Genomic DNA, 20,867 nt, shown 5'->3' with positions numbered 1-20,867 from the left:
TACAGGTCCTTTTGAAACAGGAACTAAGTGTGTGTCTAAACGTCTTGTTTATTTAACCAAATTTGTATATTGTATGATTGTGGAAAACCTAAGCGGTTTACAAAAAACACCATAGTTATCAATAAAAATTAATTAAAACACTTAAAAAATTAACAGCAATAGACTAAAATCACATCAACATCTTTGTGTTGGGATAAGCTTGCCTAAACAAATGTTTTAAGCAGGTGCTGAAAAGAATACAGCGAAGGCACCTGCCTGGTGTCAATAGACAAGGAGTTCCAAAGCATAGGTGCTGCCACACTGAAGGAATGATTTCTTTGAAGTGCAGAATGAGTATTACATGACACTGCTGGCAATGCCAGTTCCGCAGATCAAAGTGGTCAAGTGGACACACATGGGGTAGGGCGATCCCACAAGTAAACTGGTCCTAAGTTATTAAGGACATTTTATACCAATAGTAACACCTTGAACTTGGCCCAGTAACAAATTGGCAACCAGGGCTAATTGCTGAGTAGAGGTGTTATATGTTGACAGAATCTGACTCCTGCCAGCAATCTGATGCAGCATTCTGCACTAACCAGGTTCTAGGTCAAGTGCAAGGAAAGCCCCACACAGAGTGCATTGTTGTATTCCAGTACTGAAGTCACCAGTACCTGAAGGTACTGTGGCCAAACTCATCTGATCCAGAAACAGTCATACCTGTTGCACCGAATATAGTTAATAAATGGGGCTTCTAGCCACTGAGACTACCTGGGCCTCCAGTAACAGAGCTGGATCCAGAAGCACCCCCAGTCTGTGTACCTGCTTCTACAGGGGGAGTGCAAATTGACCAATTTCTTGGACAAGGGAAGCACTCACCCACAGTGCCTTGTCTTGCGAGGATTCAAGCTCAGACTATTGTGCCTCATCCATCCCACCACTGTGTCCAGGTACCAGTCCAGGCCTGCATGGCCTGTCCTGATTCCAGTGTTTTGGAGATATAGAACTGAGTGTCATCAGTGTACTGATGACATCTTGCTCCCAAATTCCTAATGACTGCTCCCAGTCACTTCATGTAGCTATAAGACAAGACAAAACCTTCAGAGCTGAGCCACAAATTTAGCTCTTAATTTCCTGGCTGCCAATGCAAATAAGAAAGCATGCAAGCTAACATAATTTTCATTGTCAAACAGCAAAAAACATACTCTTCTGCATTTAAATTTGGAGAAGTATATTCCTCAAGGATCTTTATAAAGAGGATGTTGATCTACTGAATGAAGATCACAGGGATGTGAGCAGAGGTGTGGCCAGGTTCACTGAGAAGAAAAATTAGCTCTGTTCTAAGATGCCAATAAAGCGTGTCTCGCTTTTGACTTTAAAAGAGGCACTTTCCCTCTCCCTGTTGGTTAACATGTATGTCATGCTCACATTTTTGTACTGAAAGCTTACTTTAGTATTGTACCATTTTAATTACCTACTTTCCCCTCCTTCCCAAGCAAAACTTCTGTTAATTGTAGTTTAGTTGAAAGCGCCAACATGCTGTAAGATTTGATTGAAAATGGTGATATTTTGCACATGAAAGCTCATCCTAAACAGGTTTTCTTCGAAAGTATGCCCTACTGAATTTTTGATGTTAAGCTTAGAGCCTTTCAAAAGTTATGTCATAATAAATACGTTGGTCTTTAAGACACCACAAAATTCTTCAGGATGCAATCCTGTGCACATTTACTGAGGAGTAAGACCTGTTGGCTGCAATAGTGCTTACTACTACCACTTGTTTGTTATTATTTATTATTATTCATATCCCACCTTTCCTCCACGGTGTTGAAGATGGCATACAAACATGGTTCTTCCCTGCCCAATTTTATCCTCACAACAACCCTGTGAGGTAGGTTAGGCTGAGAGACAGTGACTGGCTTAAGGTCACCCAGCGAGCTTCATGGTCGATCGGAATTTGAACTCTAGTCTCTCAGGGCCCAGTCCTACACTCTCCCCACCATACCATGGTCCTTCTAAGAAGTTATGTATAGGATTGTAGCGATGTGGTTTTTTGGGGTTTTTTTTTTGCTGCGGCCAAAGACTTACCACTGCTTAGGAAACTTCCAAGTAAAGCATATTTAGGAGAGAGACCTCCCGATAATCTCCAGTGTATGATGTAGTTAGAATCTGTGAGTTAAAAGTGCCTTCATTTCTTTAATCCTAGAGGTCCAGCAGTTGGGGAGCGATTGGGGCCACTTGGCGAGGGGAGGGCGCGTAGTTCAAACACAACATGACTTCCTTAATCTCCTCTTACTTCAAAGAAAGCAATTAAACGGAGGGGCGCTGCAGGTGAGGCAAACAATGACGAGAGGGACGGCGCTAACAGCGTCGGGGAAGGGAATGAGGCGACGCTGGACGCCCGCGCTGCTGAGAGATAAACGCTCGGGCTAAACCGCCCCTTGCCCATCTCTACGACCATCTTTTTGTTTGGGCGGGAAAAGCTCGACCGCTGAGTGTCCGAGTCTAGCCGCGCGCGCATGAGGGAGGTTGCGAGGCGCTCAAACTAGCAAGGGGCTCCTTTAACTGAGGAGAGGCTCGCATGGCTGTGAAAGGCGAAGGAGAAGAAGCCTCTGTTTAGGAGTGCTGCCAATGCTGAAATAACGTATCAGTCACTAGTACACGGCTTTCCCTCCTGCCCTTTCCCCTCAGCCTGGTAGCCTTTATAGCAGGTTCCTGTCAGAAAGAGGAGTGGGATGAGGAGGGGCTGACGCTTTCCATACTTACGAAGGAGGGAGCAGGGGACAGGAAGATCCTCATTACATTACTTAGATAATTTATATACCACTTCATACTTAAAAGAAGTCTTCAAGTAAACGACTGATATAAAAATACCAAAAATAAATACAGAAGAGGCAATTAAAATATACATTTTAAAGCAGCGCTATATTCACGATTTGTGAATTGTAATACATTTTATAGTCTTTAAGGGGACAGAAGACTTGTTTTTACCCTAACGGAAGGACATAGTTATCCTTCAGGAAATGATTTATTGTGTATTTATGTATTTGTCATGATTGCCCGCACAACACACACAGAAACAGGGCCCATCTGCACTAGACATGATTTAAAGACAACCAGAATGATCAAGGGGATGGAGCGACTCCCTTATGAGGAAAGGTTGCAGCATTTGGGGCTTTTTAGTTTAGAGAAAAGGCGGGTCAGAGGAGACATGATAGAAGTGTATAAAATTATGCATGGCATTGAGAAAGTGGATAGAGAAACGTTCCCCCCCTCATAATACTAGAACTCAAAGAAGCTGAATGTTGGAAGATTCAGGACAGACAAAAGGAAGTACTTCTTTACTCAGCACATAGTTAAACTATGGAATTTGCTCCCACAAGACACAGTAATGGCCACCAGCTTGGATGGCTTTAAAAGATTAGACAAATTCATGGAGGGCAGGGCTATCAACGGCTACTAGCCATGATGGCTGTGCTCTGCCACCCTAGTCAAAGGCAGTATGTTTCTGAAAACCAGTTGCCGGAAGCCTCAGGAGGGGAGAGTGTTCTTGCACTCGGGTCCTGCTTGCGGGCTTGCCCCAGGCACCTGGTTGGCCACTGTGAGAACAGGTTGCTGGACTAGATGGGCCACTGGCCTGATCCAGCAGGCTCTTCTTATGTTCTTATGTAAAGCAGCATCACACAAATTTAAATAGCCATAGCTTCCTCCAAAGCATCCTGGGACCTGTAGTTTCTTAAGGGTGCTGAGATTTGTTAGGAGACCCCCTATTCTCACAAAGCTACCTTTCCCAGAGTTCCGTGGAAAGAAATATCGACTGTTAAACTATTCTGGGGATGGTACCTCTGTGAGGAGAACAGGGGTTGCCTAAAAACCCTTAACAAACTATAGTTTCCAGGATGCTTTGGAGAAGCTGTGACTGTTTAAAGTGGTATGATACTACTGCTATATTATTTTTGCCAGCTTTTGTTACTCATGGTGTTACTTTTGTTTTTGCCAGCTTTTGTTACTCATGGTGCCTCCACGGTCTAAAAATCTTACTTACCACTGAGTTGGGCAGAGAAACCTACTCAAGAAGTTGAACAGAAAATATTGCCGCCCTTGCTCACTTCGCCCACCAACCCCTGCCTACTATCACCAAAGCTCCCCTGCCCCCCCCCATGGGTCACAGGAGGTCTCCCTTTTCTAAGCGTGACACTTACAAAATATATGTAGTAAGATATTTGTTTCTCTCAAAATACTGCATGATTTAAGCAGAGGTCAAAGCATCACAAATGGGTGAATTTGTTCTCTGGCTTCTTAGAGCATTTGTTAAATGTTTTCAATAAAGATTCTTAAAAATGGAATGTTTTTTACCTAGAGTATATAGTAATCTCAAATTTGTTCTAAATTAGCAGACTTGCAACTATATGCAGCCCTAGGCTCCTTTGGGAGGAGGGATAGAAATATAAATAATATAAAATCATATTTGTATGATGTGTTAGTTAATTTGGAGTAATTACTACAGTTTTGGATGTATATTCACATATTAACTAGTCACTTTACACCACCCACAAAGGGTGAAGAAAAATTATTTACTTTTCTATCTCTTTGTGGATTATTCACGCATGTTGAAGTGGTCTTGAGTATGTGCCACTGCTGCTGCAGAGGTGATCAGCATAAAGAAGAATGATAGGGTTGCATCAGTGTTAGTCTTGTTCAGAGCAGACCCACTGAAATTAATTGACATGACTAACTTAGGTCCATTAATTTCAATGGATCTACTCTGGGTAACACTTAGTTGGATACAGCCCATAGATTTTATTAAATTGAACATGCTTTCCTTAATTTTATTTTAAAAAACAAAAACTCATGCATAGAGTGCAAACCCTTTCTCTTTATTTTACAGTTAAAGGCTAAGAGAAAGAACACAGCAAAATGCAATGTGGTAAATTAATTTATATCCATAACTTTACTTTTCATTACCTTTGCAGTCAAGCTAATCTTCAAACAGAAGTAGGAAAAGAATAGCTTTCTGAAAAGATCTTACAGAGCAATCCAAACCCCAATCCACTGTGCTGGTGGAGGTTTGGAGGTATTCCTCTGCCTAGCCCTGCCTGACTCCACTAGCCTCTGTCAGTGTGAGAGTCCTGAGGAATGCCCCAATGTGCTTGCCCAAATGGCAGTAGCTAGTAGCAACTCTCAAAATGGCACTGGCTGACAATGCTACTAGGATAAGTTCAAGTTGCTGGTTTTGGGACCAGGATACCTAAAAGATTGTCTCGCCCCTTATACCTACCCAATTGATCATGGCACTCTGCAGGTGTGGGACTCCTGCAGATATCATCTTATCAGGAGGTTTGTTCTGCACAATATAGGAATCAGGCCCGTAGCGTTATGGCACCCACCCTTTGAAATTCCCATCCCTTAAATGCTGTCTCTGTTGTCTTTTCAGCACCTACTGAAGACCTTTCTCTTTCAACAAGCCTTTTAAGTAGAGACCTTTATCCCAGTCTGCATCTGTACTGAAATTGTTTTTGAGATGTTTTGTTTAAGATGTTTGTATTGTTTTATTGCTGCCCTGGGCTCCTTTGGGTGGAAGGATGGGATATACATTTAATAAATAATATAATAAAAAATTGGGGTGCTTTGGGATGGGGAGAGGACAAAGCTGAGCTGGCACAGGATCTGCTGGGCTTTGAGCCAGGTCTGCTGGGATTGCCAAGGGCAATGGGGTCTGGCCATTAATTAGTCACCAGTTTTAAATGTGTATAAATTTTTTATGTAAAATCTGAAATCTATTTCCTTTATCTTTATAGAGATGAAAACTGATCTGAATTTACTAATTGAATGTCTAAAGTATCAAATGGATCATCCTGCTTCTCAAAAAGAGGCCTTGGTTACTATTTATTCAGTTTGTCAGCAAAACAGTAAGATGTTGAATTCTAGTTGCATTGCTCCATGTTTTGTTCCCTTGGATTATTAAGATACATTCTTTTAAAAGGTGACACTTTTTTCATTGTTTCTGTCTTTGCTAGCTGATGCAAGTGATTATTTTCGAGAAATAGGTGGTTTGATGTTTGTACATAACCTTGCAAAGTCAAGCGTGCACAGCATGGTAAAGGAAGCTGCCTTATTTACATTAGGAGGTTTAGCTGAACACAATGGTAATAAACAATTGTATTCTTTCTTATCTCATGATGTGTTAAGTCATATTTTCTGTGTTTCACTTCATTTATGCAAAGGATTGTTTTAAATATATGAACTAACTATAAAAGCTTAAACTTAGCACTATATTAAATTGGCAGCCAGTGCAGATCCTTTAATAGAAGTGTTACATGTCCATGGTGGGTCGCTCCACTTAGCAACTGTGGCATTCTTCTGCACAAGCTGCAGTTTCTGAAGCAACCATAAGGGTAGCCCCACATAGAGTGCATTGCAGTAATCTAATCTGCGGCCAAGCTATCCCTATTGTTTTTATTATATTGTTTTGTTCTTGCTATGGAAGCCGCTTTGAGGTCACCTGGTGATGAAAAGTGGCATACAAATATACTAAATAAATAAATAATTCAGGCATGGTTGTTGCTGGTAAAAGGCATGCCTAGTATTGTGACCACTTGAGCTTCCAGTGATAGTGATGGATCCAGGACCAGACTATATGTACCTTCAAAAAGGAGAACAACCTCATCCAGAATAGGCAGCTCAATTTTTTCCTAGATCCAGAAATACTCACCCACAGGCAGAAGTGGTTCACTTGGTGGGGCAGAACTGCTACGCTAGGTTCCTGGCATAACTGCTTCCACTTGATTCATACAGATATTGAAAAACACTGGGGACATGTTGTATATAAATATATTTCACACTCCCCAACCTTGTTGGGTAATTCTTGGAATGCAAACATATAGCTAAAAATCTTTTGGGGGACAACAGAAATATATCATTGTCTATAAAAAAGGAGAAATGAACACAAGTCTGACATTAAAATGGCAACATTAAAAAAAACAATTCTCCAGGGCATCTATTAGTGTTAGACTTTTCTCTAATGGTCCAATACAGCACAGCTACCTGCAATTATTGTAGACTTTGTAAGAACGTTTGATTGTATTTGTTTTTTATTAAACTTGATGTATTTTTCAGAGAAACATTTCTTTTGTTTCAGTGTTCTGCCAACAGACACTATGCACTTCTGGATTATTTGAAGACTTGCACAGATTTTTAACTAATAAGGATTCCAGTGTGAATTTGAAAAGAATGTCCATTTATGTCTTATTAGCACTAGTTTCAAATAACAGTAAGATTTTTTTCTCTGCATATAAAGAAATTGCTGCTGTGTGTATACACGCACACATACGTAACTTAAATTATTATGGAAGCCTCCAGATGAACATTAACTGCAGTTAGGTTAATTAGACTTAAATTCACAGTTAAGTGCTTATAAATCCTATTGCCCTGAGTGGGATTTAACTACTACATGTTCTAAAGATATGCTTAGCCAAAGCAGTGCATAAATCACTACTACATGTTAAGTTCATAGATTGCATAATATTAGGATGACTGCAATCTATGGGAGTTCTATAGATTGTATAATCCCATGGGCAATTAGCACCATTTACTTCTGGGTATAAGTACTTGCTCAGTACATTCTATTTGGGGTAAAATTCAGTACAAAAGTTTCTAAAAATTGGGAACTGCAAAGGATTAAATGGTTGACCTTTCCATTTTTAAGAATAAAATATCACTTCTTTAGCTTTCCGTCACTAGCGGTCTGAAAAATATGGTCCATTTCATACATTACATTGTAAGTTTAGCTGCTCTTCCCTGTAGAGTGTAGACTTAGAGGCAAGCCCAGGTTTCATACCACACAGAGTGTGAAGCAATTCTAAGTTTTCACTGAATTATTGGTTGATTGTTATACTTTGAACTACTTTGTATATTTTATTTTATATCATTACAAACTAATATGTGATCCTTTTATAGAGCATGGGCAAATGTGTGTGAGAGAATCTGGTTGCCTTAGTGTTCTGCTTCAATTATTCAGGTAACCAAAAAAGCAAACTTGTTACTGTTAAGCTGAAAAACAAACCAACCTTTAACTTAAATTGCTAAATTGTTAAATTGTTTTTGACTTGTTTTCCTAACAGAACAAGTCTTTCAATCTCTGAAGTGAACCTTTTGGAACAAAATATTAACCAATATCATCTGTGGTCTTCAATTTGCAGTGCTCTCTGTGCAAGTGTCAATAATCCCCAGAATGGTAACAATTGTTGTTAAACATTTCCTTTCATTATTTGTTTGATGATAGTGAGGAAAAAATACAGATATCTTTCAGCACAGATTTAAGTGATTCATTGTTTTGTCATTACAGAGGACAATCAGAAAACTTGCAGTTTGGTTTTTCCACATGCAAAAGACTGGCTGCAAAGTTGTATAAAGTCTGAGATAGTTCGTCCAATATGTTCATTCATTGGGTTCACAGTTGCAAATAATTGTAAGTATCTAACATTGTATCAATATATTATTTTTAATGGAACAGTTTCATTTTACCGTAGTGAAAAGCCTGATGGGATATCTCTTCCTGTTTCCATTGTGCTTAATTTCATGCATTTTCTGCACAGAAAAATAGGCTCAGCTAGTTTTGTGGTACTATCCCCTTCATATTCTAGAACTTGCAGTGGAACCAGGTATTGCTGCAAAGAGAGGAGGGAAGGACTTTTCCATACCAGATTGACACATTCCCACTAGATTTTCTTGCATTTTCTAGGAATCACCATATATTCGTTTATTAAAACACTACATATATAAGTTGTCTTTCTGCCAAAGAATTCAAGGCAGTTTTGTCTTGATGCACAACAAACAGAAAACCCGTTCAGTCTTTCATAGTGTTACATAATAAATGGAAGGCTTGCAGCAGGAAATAGTTTTGGGAAGAGAGGAGTTCAGTTAATGACAGAAGTAATTTTGCAAAGAGTTGATCTTGACATTAATTTAGAAACATGAGAAGTTGCCTTATACCAATTCAGACCACTGGTCCATCTAGCTCAGCATCATCTACACTGATGACATCTACGCTGGATGAGCAGCAGCTCTCTAGAATTTCGGATATGAGGTCTCTCCTAGTCCTACCTGGAAATGCCAGGAATTGAACCTGTGACCTTCTGCATTTGACAGAAAGCCTGGAAAACTTTGGCTTAAAGCAAACCATGAGAAGCATAGCTGATCATTGTTGTTTTTATTTTTGTTTCTTTAAGCAAGAATACAGCAATTTTTTGTTTCTATTGGTGGATTAGCTGTTTTGGATGAGCTTCTTGTGAAACTTATGCATGACTCAGCTGGGAACTATTCAAGCACAAAACTTGCAATAGTGGTGACAAAAACCATGGATGCCTGTATTGCTGATAACTGTGAGTGAACAGATCAAAATATCTTTTTATAACCTTCTAGTAACTATAGATAGAATTCTGCAAGCATAAATCGAGGCCCTAGTGAGACCCATACCTCCCTGCAGGATGAGATGGTCTCAGATTATTCATTGCTCATATTACCAGGATCTGCCTTGGTTTCTTACTTTATTTCTCTATTATTATGGCAAATCTTCAGCTAGGTTAGGGATACTGGAAGCAGGGGAGGCAAATTCTCTGCAATTTCCAATTTCCATTCCGTCCTCCCACAAAAACTTCTTCATGAATCCTGTACTTAGTGTTTGAACCTGGTATTAGAAGAAAACTTGAGATAACTGGAAGGAAGGATGCAGCAGGTGCTCTAAAAATACAGCTTTTTACTATATTTCATGCTTAATGTGTGTTCATTCCTTTTAAAATTATTTTGTACCAATATCTGCAGATGGAATTAACCTGTCAAAGTATAATATTGTGCCAAATCTATTGACCCTGCTTTCTTACAAACTTCTGGATTCAGGAGAAAAATTTAGTATTATACTTACCCTTGGACATTGTACAGATGGCTGCGGTAGGATACTGCTTACTTTTATGAAATTCTGTCTTCCTTAAATTGAACATATTAAATATTGCATCCAGATACAAATTGCATTAGAACTTCAGTGCTTAATAATAAACTATGAAGTTACCAAAACTGATGTTTCTAGAGTAATGTGGGATTGATTTTAACAAGTTGGTTGCTGAGCAAGTGATAAATAAAACAGAATTTAAAAAAATGATGCCTGAAGACATGCTCTTGTCAGAACTTCAGTAAAAGGTCTGTATATGGCATCTTCATTACTAAATCTTAGTGAAAAACCAGAAGTGATATATAGGTTGAATGAGAGATAGCCTCCCCAGGGAACATCTTTGTTGTCTTTAGTGCCAAGTGAAGACCTTTCTGTTCACCCAGCCTTTAAAAAGATATATTTTTTATAAAGTCTGTTTTTTATTTTGGGGTGTAGTTTGGTTTTGTTGTACTTCTATCTTTTTTTGTTTTTAATAATTAATGTTTTACTTCATATTTCAGGTTTTTTTAAACTCTTTATTGCAAGCCACCCAGATAACTTTATGTTGGCATGAAAATGTCATAAATAAAATAAATAATAAATTATCATTTTGAAACTTACTACATGTAGGCTGCAATTTTATACTCACTTACCTGGGAAAAAGCCACATTGAACTCAGTGTGATGCTAGAGCAAGTTACTGATGGTAATATGTGAATAAGTCAGGTATGGTTCACTGAAGCTGGGCTGAAAATTCAAAATTACTGAATTTGCAATTCTGTTGCTTATTCTTCCAAAGATGATGTGAGATACTGTTATTGTACAATTCAGACAAATACGTTTTATTGGAAATAATGGTATCTTTTTAGAGGAAAATCAGTATGCTCTGGTCAAGAACAATGGCCTTCCACTTATGATTCAGGCGCTAACTGAATCGCAGGATGAAGAACTACATAAGGCTGCTACCTTTGTGCTGCACAACTGCAAACAGATCAGTAAGACTATCATTATTTTCATTTCTGTTTTTAAAACTTTCTAGGATAGAGTTGCAAATAGCCACTTGCCTAATCATCTGTGGTTACTGGTAAGTAAGACCTGTGTTTTGGTGGCCAAACTAGGATGCTTTTAGAAACTGAAAGTGATTTTTTATGAACTGGAAAGTTGGGTTCCCCCTGTTTTTAGGGCACAATTCAACTGCTATTTATGCTGAGTTAAGGGAGTTGGATATGGCGGACTGCTGTCTGAGCCAGCTGGGTCCCAGCTCAGCCATGATGGAGCTGGGACCTAGCTGGCTTAGCTGGGGGTCTGCCGGGGAAACCCAGCCTGGCGGAAGGTGGAGCCAGTGGAAGCTGACAGAAGGCTAGAAAACAGGGCATCCTGGGGTGTGTTGGAGGAGGGGCGGGGGGGGGGACTTAGGCCATTATGGGAAGTCTCTTCTGCTGGCAGGAGTAAAGTCTGGATCCAACCCACTGTATTGTCAGCAAAAGTTGTGATTGTCCTCAGACTCCAAGTGACAGAACATGAGCTTCTTTTCCTCCCCACCCCCTACATCCTAATAGTTAATTTAGTCTGTTTTTGCTTCCAGATTCCCTTCCTAAGCATTTTCTGGAGCTATATTTGAAGAAGCTGCTTTAGATATGGCAGTTAAAAAAACAAAATAAAACATGCCTTAGATAACTTGTGTCACTCTACTTGGAAGCCAGAATCTTAAGATTCATGTAGCATGAAATATATTTCTCTCTGTTTTTATGAAACCAACTTACCTTATTCTTTTTCAAAAGCTGAGAAGTTGTCACGGAAGTTAAATAAGCATTCATTAAAACCGGATGATGCAGAACAGTTGCAGGTAGATCTGCAGAGCAGAGAGACAATCTTTGAAGACTACTGGGACAAAGGAAAAGAAATTTTATATAGAATTGAAAGGCTTGAAAATGACTATCAACAGGTGATTCTTTTTGTTTGTTTTTTAATAATTGGCACAATCTGTTAAAATCAGAGATATAGGGAGGGGTTATATGCAAGAAAATGGTATCTGTTTGAATTATAAAAAAGGGAAACATGGGCCTGGTAAGTTTTTTTAATGTTTGTTCTTATGATGAAGGAGAATATCCTCACCTGGGTTATTCCTCCTACTGAGATGGTGGGATTATCTAAAACAGGTTTACAGTAGGGCCCTGCTTTACAGCGTTCTGCTAATACAGCGGTTATCAATTGCAGAAAGGCCCCGCTCTTACGGCGCTTGTTCCGCTTTTACTGGGTTTTTTTGCTGCCGGGCACCATTTCGGTCAATGTTAGTCAAAGGGTTCCGCTTTACAGCAGTTTTCGCTTTACAGCGGGGGTCCAGAATGTAACCCACTGTATGAGTGGGGCCCTACTGTATAGTATGACCTCTGTAGGGGAGAGCACCTCTCCCTGTTTTTCATCCTGCCTTGCTTCAGTCATCAGGCTCAGATGAAACTCCTTAGCTCTGATGTTTTTTCTATTGTGTTCTGTTCTATTCATTTCTATAATTTACTCCCATACTCCTTTCCTTTCTGCCTTGGATTTTCACAGAAAAGAAAGAGGCTTAATTTCATAAGTTTAGGAAGCAAATCCAATGGCTTCACATTCTGCCTTTGTCTCTGGATTCCTAAGTGGGACTTTCTATTAAAGAATGGGAAAGGTGCTGCTGGGGCTTTGGCCTATCATTGATCCAAACTCAGGGAGCTAAGTCCACCCATTCAGGTGGAACAGCCTGTCAGCCTCCAGCAAGGCCTTTTCCATATATAACATGCTGGATGATAGAACCCTTGCTGGGCAGGGAGTCATTACAGACAAATGCCAGTTCCCATCCCCCAGTTGAATTCAGGGGACATCATCATTAGTAACAGCAGTGGTGAGTGGGATAATGATGGGGTGCCAAGTTGATGTCTAGCTCCTTCATGGAATGCCAATCCTCCCCTAGATCAGCCTTTGAAAGTCACCCTGCTTTGGATAAGGGGTAATTTCAGGCTTGTCATCAGTCTCCTGAGCAGTCATAAGGGCCAGTGTTCATTATCTGAACCAGGGAGAGATTCTCTGGACTCAAGATGCAAGCATACTGGCTTGCAAGCTCTGAAGAGGTGAGCAGCATCACTAGCTAGAGTGCTAGCTGGAACCTCAGTGCTACCAATTAAAAAGGCCCACCCTGCTCATGGAATTCAGAAGGCAGGGGACTGCAGCCAACTCTGGGAATATTCTGCTAGCTATACGCAGGAAGGGAGAAATTTGGTTTCCTCACTGCCCTTGGAGAAGGAGAGGAAATTGTCTGATGAAGAGGAGGCATACTCCTGTTCACTCCTTCCTTCCACCTGTTTGGTTTAGGAGATTTCTCATTTTCATTCTGAAAGACATGTAAGACTCTTGACCTACATGAAGGGGACGGGACTACTAGCCAAACCCTGTCCTCAGGACCAGCCTCCGTTTTTTTCCAAATTGAAGCCTTTGAAGATATCATCCTCTTTTAGACACCTGTGAAGAGTGCTGCAGTCTGAATTAGGTAAACCAATGGTTTCCAAACCAAGTGGGGCCCTGTCCGGAAAATTCTACACATTTACTAAGGATGTGATAGACAAGTGTTACTGGTAGATGCCCAGTATCTGCCCTGGTGTTGGAGGTAGTGGTTCCAAGGGATGAGGCCTCTGCTTTGGCTATCAGACATCACTGTCACATCCATCTTAGCCAGGAATTCCATCCTCAGGGCCAAGCAGCTTCTTAAAGAGATAACCAGAAGCTGAGCACAGCCACTTTTTCCATGATGGATACCAGTCAAGACTAACTGCAGTTCCCAGAGACAGCAGACCTGTTATGGTTAAAGAATTAGAACATGGACACTAAACTAAACTTAATCTAGCAACCATACAGTTCAGCAGTGACAAGGTTTTTTGGAGGCTTTAGATGAGGTTTGGTTGAGACAAAATGAAAAGAAGGCCATCTGGCCAGAAATAGGAAGGAGGAAAGGAAGAACCAGAAACGGGGGACATAACTGCTTTTGACAGTCCTTTTTGGAGCAGACATAAGAAATTCAAAATCCTATTAGAATGGTTCTAAATCCCAGACCAGAAAACCACATTCTCAATCCTTTGCCAGCAATATCAGCACCAGTGAGGTTTCCACAGAAATCAACCAGCATGACTCTCTGCCAACCCAGATGAGGAGCAGACTGCAGGATTTTGCAGACCAACAGGTCCAGTCAACAGGAGATCAATTTGTCCTCAGGACTATGGGGGGGGGGAACGCAGACTGAAATTTACAGGTATGCATCATGATCACTTTGTGTTCTGTCCAAGCTCATAGAAAGCTCAGAAACATCGTCTGGTGCTCCCGGTGATAGAACAATTACTTCAGATTGGGGCAACAGAACCAGTTTCACCTATCCAGATCTTCTGTCGGCACTACTACATATTTTTCACAGTTCCAAAGAACAAGAAGTAGAGAGTCATTTAGATTTAAAATGGGTGAATCAGTTCATGCAAAGGCCCAAAATCCAGATAGAAACACTCAATACATTTTTTAAATCACAATATATTTCCTTCCCCATATTTGTCACTACTGCCTAGTCGTGTTAAGCTGCCATCTTTCTACCACATATAGATCCCTGGCTACTTGAACAGGGTTATTTGTTTTTAAAATTACTCTGTTGTGGCAGTTATATTAAAACAAACTTTTTAAGGTTTTGTTGTTTGTTTTTTTAGCATAGTTTTATTGGCCTTCCTGTTACTTTTATAGCTAGGAACAAGATCAATAAGAAGGTTATGAATGTTGTTTTCCTTCTAGTCCACAAAGTATGCCTATTACAACTAGGTTTCAAACTAGCAAACAGCTTGCACATTTTGTCTGTCTAACTCTCTTCACCCACTTGAACGGTCTAACCTTTAACTTTTAATAAAAGATGACATGTTTATTTCCTTTGTATTTGTATGTCCTTCAAATGCTGTATTTTTAAACACAGGAAAAAGTGCGAAGACAAATATTAATTGTTGACAATATTCCTGAAGAAGAGATTCTGCAGACTACACCAAAACATATTCAAGAAAATGCAAGCAAGCAAAATTCTAATCATGGCATGATATGTACAAAAGTGAACCAACCCCTACTAAATTCTGTATCTACTAAGATGATTGCTATTAAATCCGTAAAAGATTATTCAGAGTATCCAACTGATACATTACTCAGTCAAAATGAACATAATCACCTTCTTCATGCAGCTGATAAAATGAGAACAGCCAAGATAAACAAAATCCATGTTACAGATAATAGCTCTATTTGTGAATCTAGCAAGTCTGAAGTTCGAGCAAGGTACTGTATCAAGAATCCTACATACAAAGTTAAATTGATACCTTTAAATCATGACTGTAAATCACATTAGCAAATGATATTTTGAACTGCTAGACATATTGCATGTAAAATTCAAGGAGGGAGTAGTATGAATATTCATATGTATAAATGCCATTAACAAAGGGATATAAAATTCATATTTCAGACCTAGCATAAGAATCTTGGAATGATTCCAGACTGTGGATAGCATTTTACTTAGCTGTTGCAATTGCTACTGGTGTTTCTTCTAACAAACAAGTAAATTATAGGCAACATATCTGGCTCTCTAAACACTACTATAAACATTTTAGGCTGGCTCAGAATTTCTCAGATATGCTTACATAGGTGTTGAAAGACAAAAGTACATTGTCCATGCTTTTATGTGCTGGGAGAAACACCATTGTACAATAGCAAATGGTCTGCCATGCCATGCCATGGAAAGTATGGTCCTCCTTTGAGAGATTATATTGATCAATGTTTTGTTTTGAGTTGAATTCATGGAAACATATGTTGTTAATGGAAAAGTAAATCTGAATAATCTAGCATTAATTGACTAAAATCCACATAAATAATGCATTCTAAGTATATTAGTACACATAGATAGTTTTGGCTGCTTTGTCTCCTTCATAGTTTCTCGTTGTTGCCAACTTTTATTTGAAAAATACATGAAATATAAAAAAGCCAGATTTTATGCTCTTGTCAGTAGCTATAATGACATGGATGCATCTTGGCTGTTTTATGAAGAATATAAATCTTCTAGAACTAGAATCTTCTAGAAGATAAACTTCTGGAAGAAGAAAATTAAAGTTCATATGACTAGTAATCTCTAGTGAGAAACCTTGTTTTATACTGATGTGGTCCAGCAGGGTCTTCTAATGCTCTTATGTTTTAAATAAATAGCATTAACCAAATTAACTAGATGTTATATAGAAGTCTTGCTCTCATTCGGGGCCCATAGTTAGCATTCAAGGAACAGTACATCTAAGAACATAAGAAGAGTCCTGCTGGATGAAGCCAAAGCCCCATCTAGTTCAGCATTTTATAAGTCCAGCTTATAAAATACCTATGGGAAGCTGACATGCAGGACCTGAGTGCAAGAGCAGTCTCCCCACTAGCAGTTCCTAGCAACTGGTATTCAGAGGCATACTGCTGCCAACAATGTAGAACATAGCCATTGCAGATCCTCCATGAGGCATCCAGATGGGTTAATCCCCTATCACTTAGGCCAGGCAGGGACATGTGACTAAGTTTCAGCAGTTCAACCAGTTCTCTAGGTTTTTCCCTCTTCAGCTCTTTGCCTTAGATTCTTTCTTGCTGCTTGTATTATTATTTTTCTACCACCTTTTTTCTTCTTTAGAATTTCTTTAGAGTCTCTGTTCCATGTCTTCTTTTTGCCAGTTCCCTTCTGATTAATTCTTTCTGAAAAAAAGTTTCTGTCTTGTTTGCTTACTCTTGTCTTCTTTACTGGACCTCTTCATTCCTTTCCCCCTCTCTGGTTATGACAGCAGCACTAGGTAAGAAGACTCTGGATCTGTAAAATAAGTCAAACTGATATGTTAGACTGCTTTGTTCGGATACAACAACAACAAAAGCGCCTTCAGTAGTCACAACTTTGTTCCTCCCTCCCCCCTTGATAGGCAGTGACATGTATCCCCAGAGTGACGATTTTCCTAAAGGAGGAATTGCTATTTGTCCTAAATTGCTAAATTCCAATTTGTCTATGGTGGCTCTTGCCACCATAGGGGATACTTTAGCATGGAAGCAAATACTGATGCAGATTCCTGGACTCTACAAGAGATGGTTTGGGAAGAAGACATAGGGGAGGTGTGTCTTTTCCTGCATTGTCTTTATGACACCAAATTGACTTGGTGTCATCTTGGATTGGCTCTCAGGCGATTTGTTATATGACATGTTATATGGACATCCTGTGGCAGGATTGTACCTGTTGTCTTTTCAGCTGAGATGCTTGAGCAATTAAGGTAAATCATTGTGTCATACCTCTCCCATCAACTGGCTGATAAGTCTTCTCAGAAAAGAAGAGCAGGGAAGTCAGCTTCCTCTTCCTTTTCCTCTCCTTCTGGATCCCCTAACAATAAAAGGAAAATAGTAGAGTTTAAGTAGAGCACAAGAAGTTATTCTATTTTCTTTCTGTCCCAACCCTGTCCACACTTTTCAGAAGGCATGGCACAATTTGGGTATCTGAAGGGCCCTTAGGAGGATAGAACATACGGGAAAGTTGGACTCTTCGTTTATCCTCTTATATCCCACAACTTTAGAGCAAAATGTAATCAGGTCTGGATATTTTATACACACCAACAGGGGAAATTAACATTGGTCGCTTACGGTGAACACCTTTTCCAGTGGGTATTCATAAGCCATCTAGACCCACCCTGGCTTAGATGGATATTATTTCTATTCTTCTCTGGACTTCCCTTCTTCTGTCAGGCCTAGCTTGGAAGGATGCGTTTCCTTTCTGTCCTGTTTGCTCTGTTGCTCTGTTGTTCTGGCTCTTCAAGGGGTCGAAACTGAGGAAGGAGCCTAGGAAGTTGGCTGAACTGCTCAAACTTGGTTACATCCTCCTGCCTGGCCTAGGTGATTGTGCTTTTAACCCATTGCTGTCTGGATGCCTCATGTATGCTCACCAAAAGTGTACATGGGAAGTGACTGACATTCCTTTCTGCACACCTAAGGGAGCTTAAGATGTGCTTTCCAGCAGCAGTCACTGATACCACATGGTGGAATAAACCACTATTAAAACTGAGGGGAGTTTTAAAAGGAGTTTATAACTGCTTTTCAAAGGAAAAAGTAAAACAAAAAGCATTGGACAGATGGAGCTTTTAAAGCACACCCAGTAATTCTTTGGATTATGGTTCTTTGAAGTTTTGCCATGAACTCTGAATGGACTAAACATTCATCCTGAATATATCGGAAGCTATGCTTGCATTTTCAAAATCTCTTTCAAAATTAAAACATTTACTTTCAGCTTTTGCACTTCTTCATAACTACTGGGCAGCCCCATATATGGACACCATGTAAACCATCCCTAGATTTTTTACTGAAAGGTTTATAAAAACATCTATATTAAATAAAGAAACTACACAGGGCAAAAAATCCTTCCCAAGCTACAATGTGAATGTGAAATATACTCCCCTTTCCGCTGACTAGCATTACCCATCATAGTGCAATGTAGGAAACAGTGGTGGTTGAGAAGCATTAATGAACAAGATATTATATATTAAGTCAAGGTTTAATAATGTTTTTTTATCTTTTTAGTGAATTCTTGTTTAAGCAGGCAGATTTTGTAGTTAAAAGCACGACTCAACAGGTACAACATACAGGTAGGCATTGTTAACCAAAACTGTTCTAATTTCAGATACTTTACTTAAGTTGATTGTTGTAACATGTTGTTAGAAGTTTTAATTTACTTTAAATTGAATGACAAATAGACAATATATTTCACCATTATATACCATACTTAGCATTGCACTCATGTGTCATATTAAGCCATGATTTAGTGCAATGTGCATGAACTGCAGTAAGCCTTGGGCTCATGCACTCCCTCCCTCATCTCCTCCTGTACAGCCGGGGGCAGTTCAAAAGCTTTTGCTCTCTCTTTTGGTTAAAAGTGGTTTGCTGTGTTGCTTGAGCAACACATTTTGGTTAATAACACTAACTATGGCTAATTTCAAATAAGCTAACTTCAAATCATGGGTTATGGTGCTGCCTTGTTGAAACTATTATTATTATTATTTATTAAATTTATATCCTGCCCTTCCTCCCAGTAGGAGCCCAGGGCGGCAAACAAAAACACTAGAACACTAAAACAACATAAAAACAGACATTAAAATATATTAAAACAAAGCATCTTTTTAAAAAAGCTTTAAAAACATCTTAAAAAGCAATTCCAACATAGATGCAGACTGGGATAAGCTCTCTACTTAAAAGGCTTGTTGAAAGAGGAAGGTCTTCAGTAGATGCTGAAAAGATAACAGAGATGATGCCTGTCTAATATTTAAGAGGAGGGAATTCCAAAAGATAGGTGCCACTACAGTAAACATCCATTCCCTATGTTGTGTGGAATGGACCTCCTGATAAGATGATATTTTCAGGAGGCCCTCATCTGCAGAGCATAGCGATTGACTGGGTATATAAGGGGTAAGATGATCTTTCAGGTATCCTGGTCCCAAGCTCTATAGGGCTTTGTACACCAAAACCAGAACCTTGAACTTAGCCTGGTAGCTAATGGGCAGCCTAAGCAACATAGTGAGTGTTAACCACAATTATTATTTTTTATTAAATTTATATCCCGCCTTTCCTCCCAGTGAAGCCCAGGGTAGCAAACAACAAGCAATAAAAACATCTTAAAAACAGTTCCAATACAGATGTTGACTGGGGAAGATCTCTACTTAAAACACTTGTTGGAAAAGGAAGGTCTTCAGTGGGTGCTGAAAAGACAATAGAGATGGTGCCTGTCTAATATGTAACAGGAGGGAATTCCAAAGTGTAGGTGCCACAACACTGAAGGCCCAATTCCTAGGTATGGATTCTGAGTATGGATGACATGGCAAACTGTGTTTAAGTAAAAGCATAAGCAAATGCGTATGAACTCCACCTTGGCTAGATAAGGAAAGGTGGGCAGTGTGTGAGCCCAAGCTATGCTGAAACTTGTGCATGTTGTGTTAAACTCTAAGCTTATCCACATGGGAGCATAACTTGTGCTAAAGACGCTGTTTTTACCTCTTTTTCTGTTTGCACCGTAAAGGCTCAATGCTAGCTGCAAACACGGTGTTTTCTAGACACACTTGAGGGAAAGCATAAATTACGCACTTTCCTAAATACCATGCCCTCTAATTTAACATTCCCACACCCTCTTGTTACCTGGCAACCGAGCATGCTCAGTTTGTTCTACCAGTAAGTTTCATTTAAAACAACAACCCGGAAGTGTGATTATTTGTATTTTCGCTGGTACGATACAGCTGAAATACAAATCTTTGTTTGAGCAGTGTTATGCTTTGGTGCACAAGTTAGGGGGGGAAAGAAAATAAAGGCACTGTTTGCAGCAACATAAAAATGCATTGCAGAATGGGAGAGAGCAGCTGTAAGTTGCAGGAAATAAAATGACCAAAGGGAGTGGGAGGGAGTGGGCATGGAGAAGGGAATGATTGACACATCCACCTAAAAGTATAGGAGCAAAGTGTCTGCAAGCCCTAGAAATATAGAGTGAAGATGTTCTTTCCTTCCCTTTCTGGATTATCAGAGGATTGGGTTAGTATGGATTTACAGGGGGGAAACTGTGATAGCTTCTTTTTGCCAGTAACATCGTGTGAACCATGTGAATTAAAAGTGGATGCAACTGGCACCAGACACACAGTAAATCGCTGTGTGGATAAGCCCTATGTCTTAGGGCTCATCTAAGCTTAACACTTACAAACAAAGATTTGTATTTCATCTGTATGGTACCAGAGAAAATACAAATAATCACACTTCTGGGTTGTTGTGTTTTTAAATGAAACTTACTGGTAGAACAAACTGAGCATGCTCAGTTGCCAGGTAAACAGAGGGAGTAGAAATGTTAAATTAGAGGGTGCGGTCTCTAGGAAACTATGTGATTGATGCTTCTCCTCAAGCGTGACTAG

General features: G+C 39.6%; 1 protein-coding gene and 1 long non-coding RNA gene across 2 annotated transcripts in view; one reads left to right on the top strand and one right to left on the bottom strand.

Moving 5' to 3' along the window:
* The first annotated feature begins 2,286 nt into the window (after positions 1–2,286).
* Positions 2,287–20,867, top strand: part of TERB1 (telomere repeat binding bouquet formation protein 1) — a 23,333-nt gene continuing 4,752 nt past the window's right edge. Inside the window, exons 1-13 of the mRNA XM_061594472.1 lie at positions 2,287–2,307; positions 5,775–5,885; positions 5,994–6,122; positions 7,115–7,246; positions 7,933–7,993; positions 8,097–8,209; positions 8,321–8,443; positions 9,204–9,356; positions 9,796–9,921; positions 10,767–10,892; positions 11,679–11,842; positions 14,867–15,213; positions 18,505–18,569. Of these exons, the coding sequence (XP_061450456.1) occupies positions 5,777–5,885; positions 5,994–6,122; positions 7,115–7,246; positions 7,933–7,993; positions 8,097–8,209; positions 8,321–8,443; positions 9,204–9,356; positions 9,796–9,921; positions 10,767–10,892; positions 11,679–11,842; positions 14,867–15,213; positions 18,505–18,569 (1,648 nt within the window). The 5' untranslated portion in view covers positions 2,287–2,307; positions 5,775–5,776. The remainder of the gene's footprint in view (positions 2,308–5,774; positions 5,886–5,993; positions 6,123–7,114; positions 7,247–7,932; positions 7,994–8,096; positions 8,210–8,320; positions 8,444–9,203; positions 9,357–9,795; positions 9,922–10,766; positions 10,893–11,678; positions 11,843–14,866; positions 15,214–18,504; positions 18,570–20,867) is intronic.
* Positions 14,577–20,867, bottom strand: part of LOC133369307 (uncharacterized) — a 22,379-nt gene continuing 16,088 nt past the window's right edge. The window contains exons 2-3 of the long non-coding RNA XR_009758866.1: positions 17,230–17,317; positions 14,577–16,762 (exon numbers count right to left, since the gene is read on the bottom strand). This is a non-coding gene — a long non-coding RNA (uncharacterized LOC133369307). The remainder of the gene's footprint in view (positions 16,763–17,229; positions 17,318–20,867) is intronic.

The sequence above is a fragment of the Rhineura floridana genome, chromosome 13 (assembly GCF_030035675.1).
Source record: "Rhineura floridana isolate rRhiFlo1 chromosome 13, rRhiFlo1.hap2, whole genome shotgun sequence".
NCBI classification, from domain to species: Eukaryota; Metazoa; Chordata; class Lepidosauria; order Squamata; family Rhineuridae; genus Rhineura; species Rhineura floridana.
This window is presented reverse-complemented; position numbering and strand designations above follow the sequence as displayed.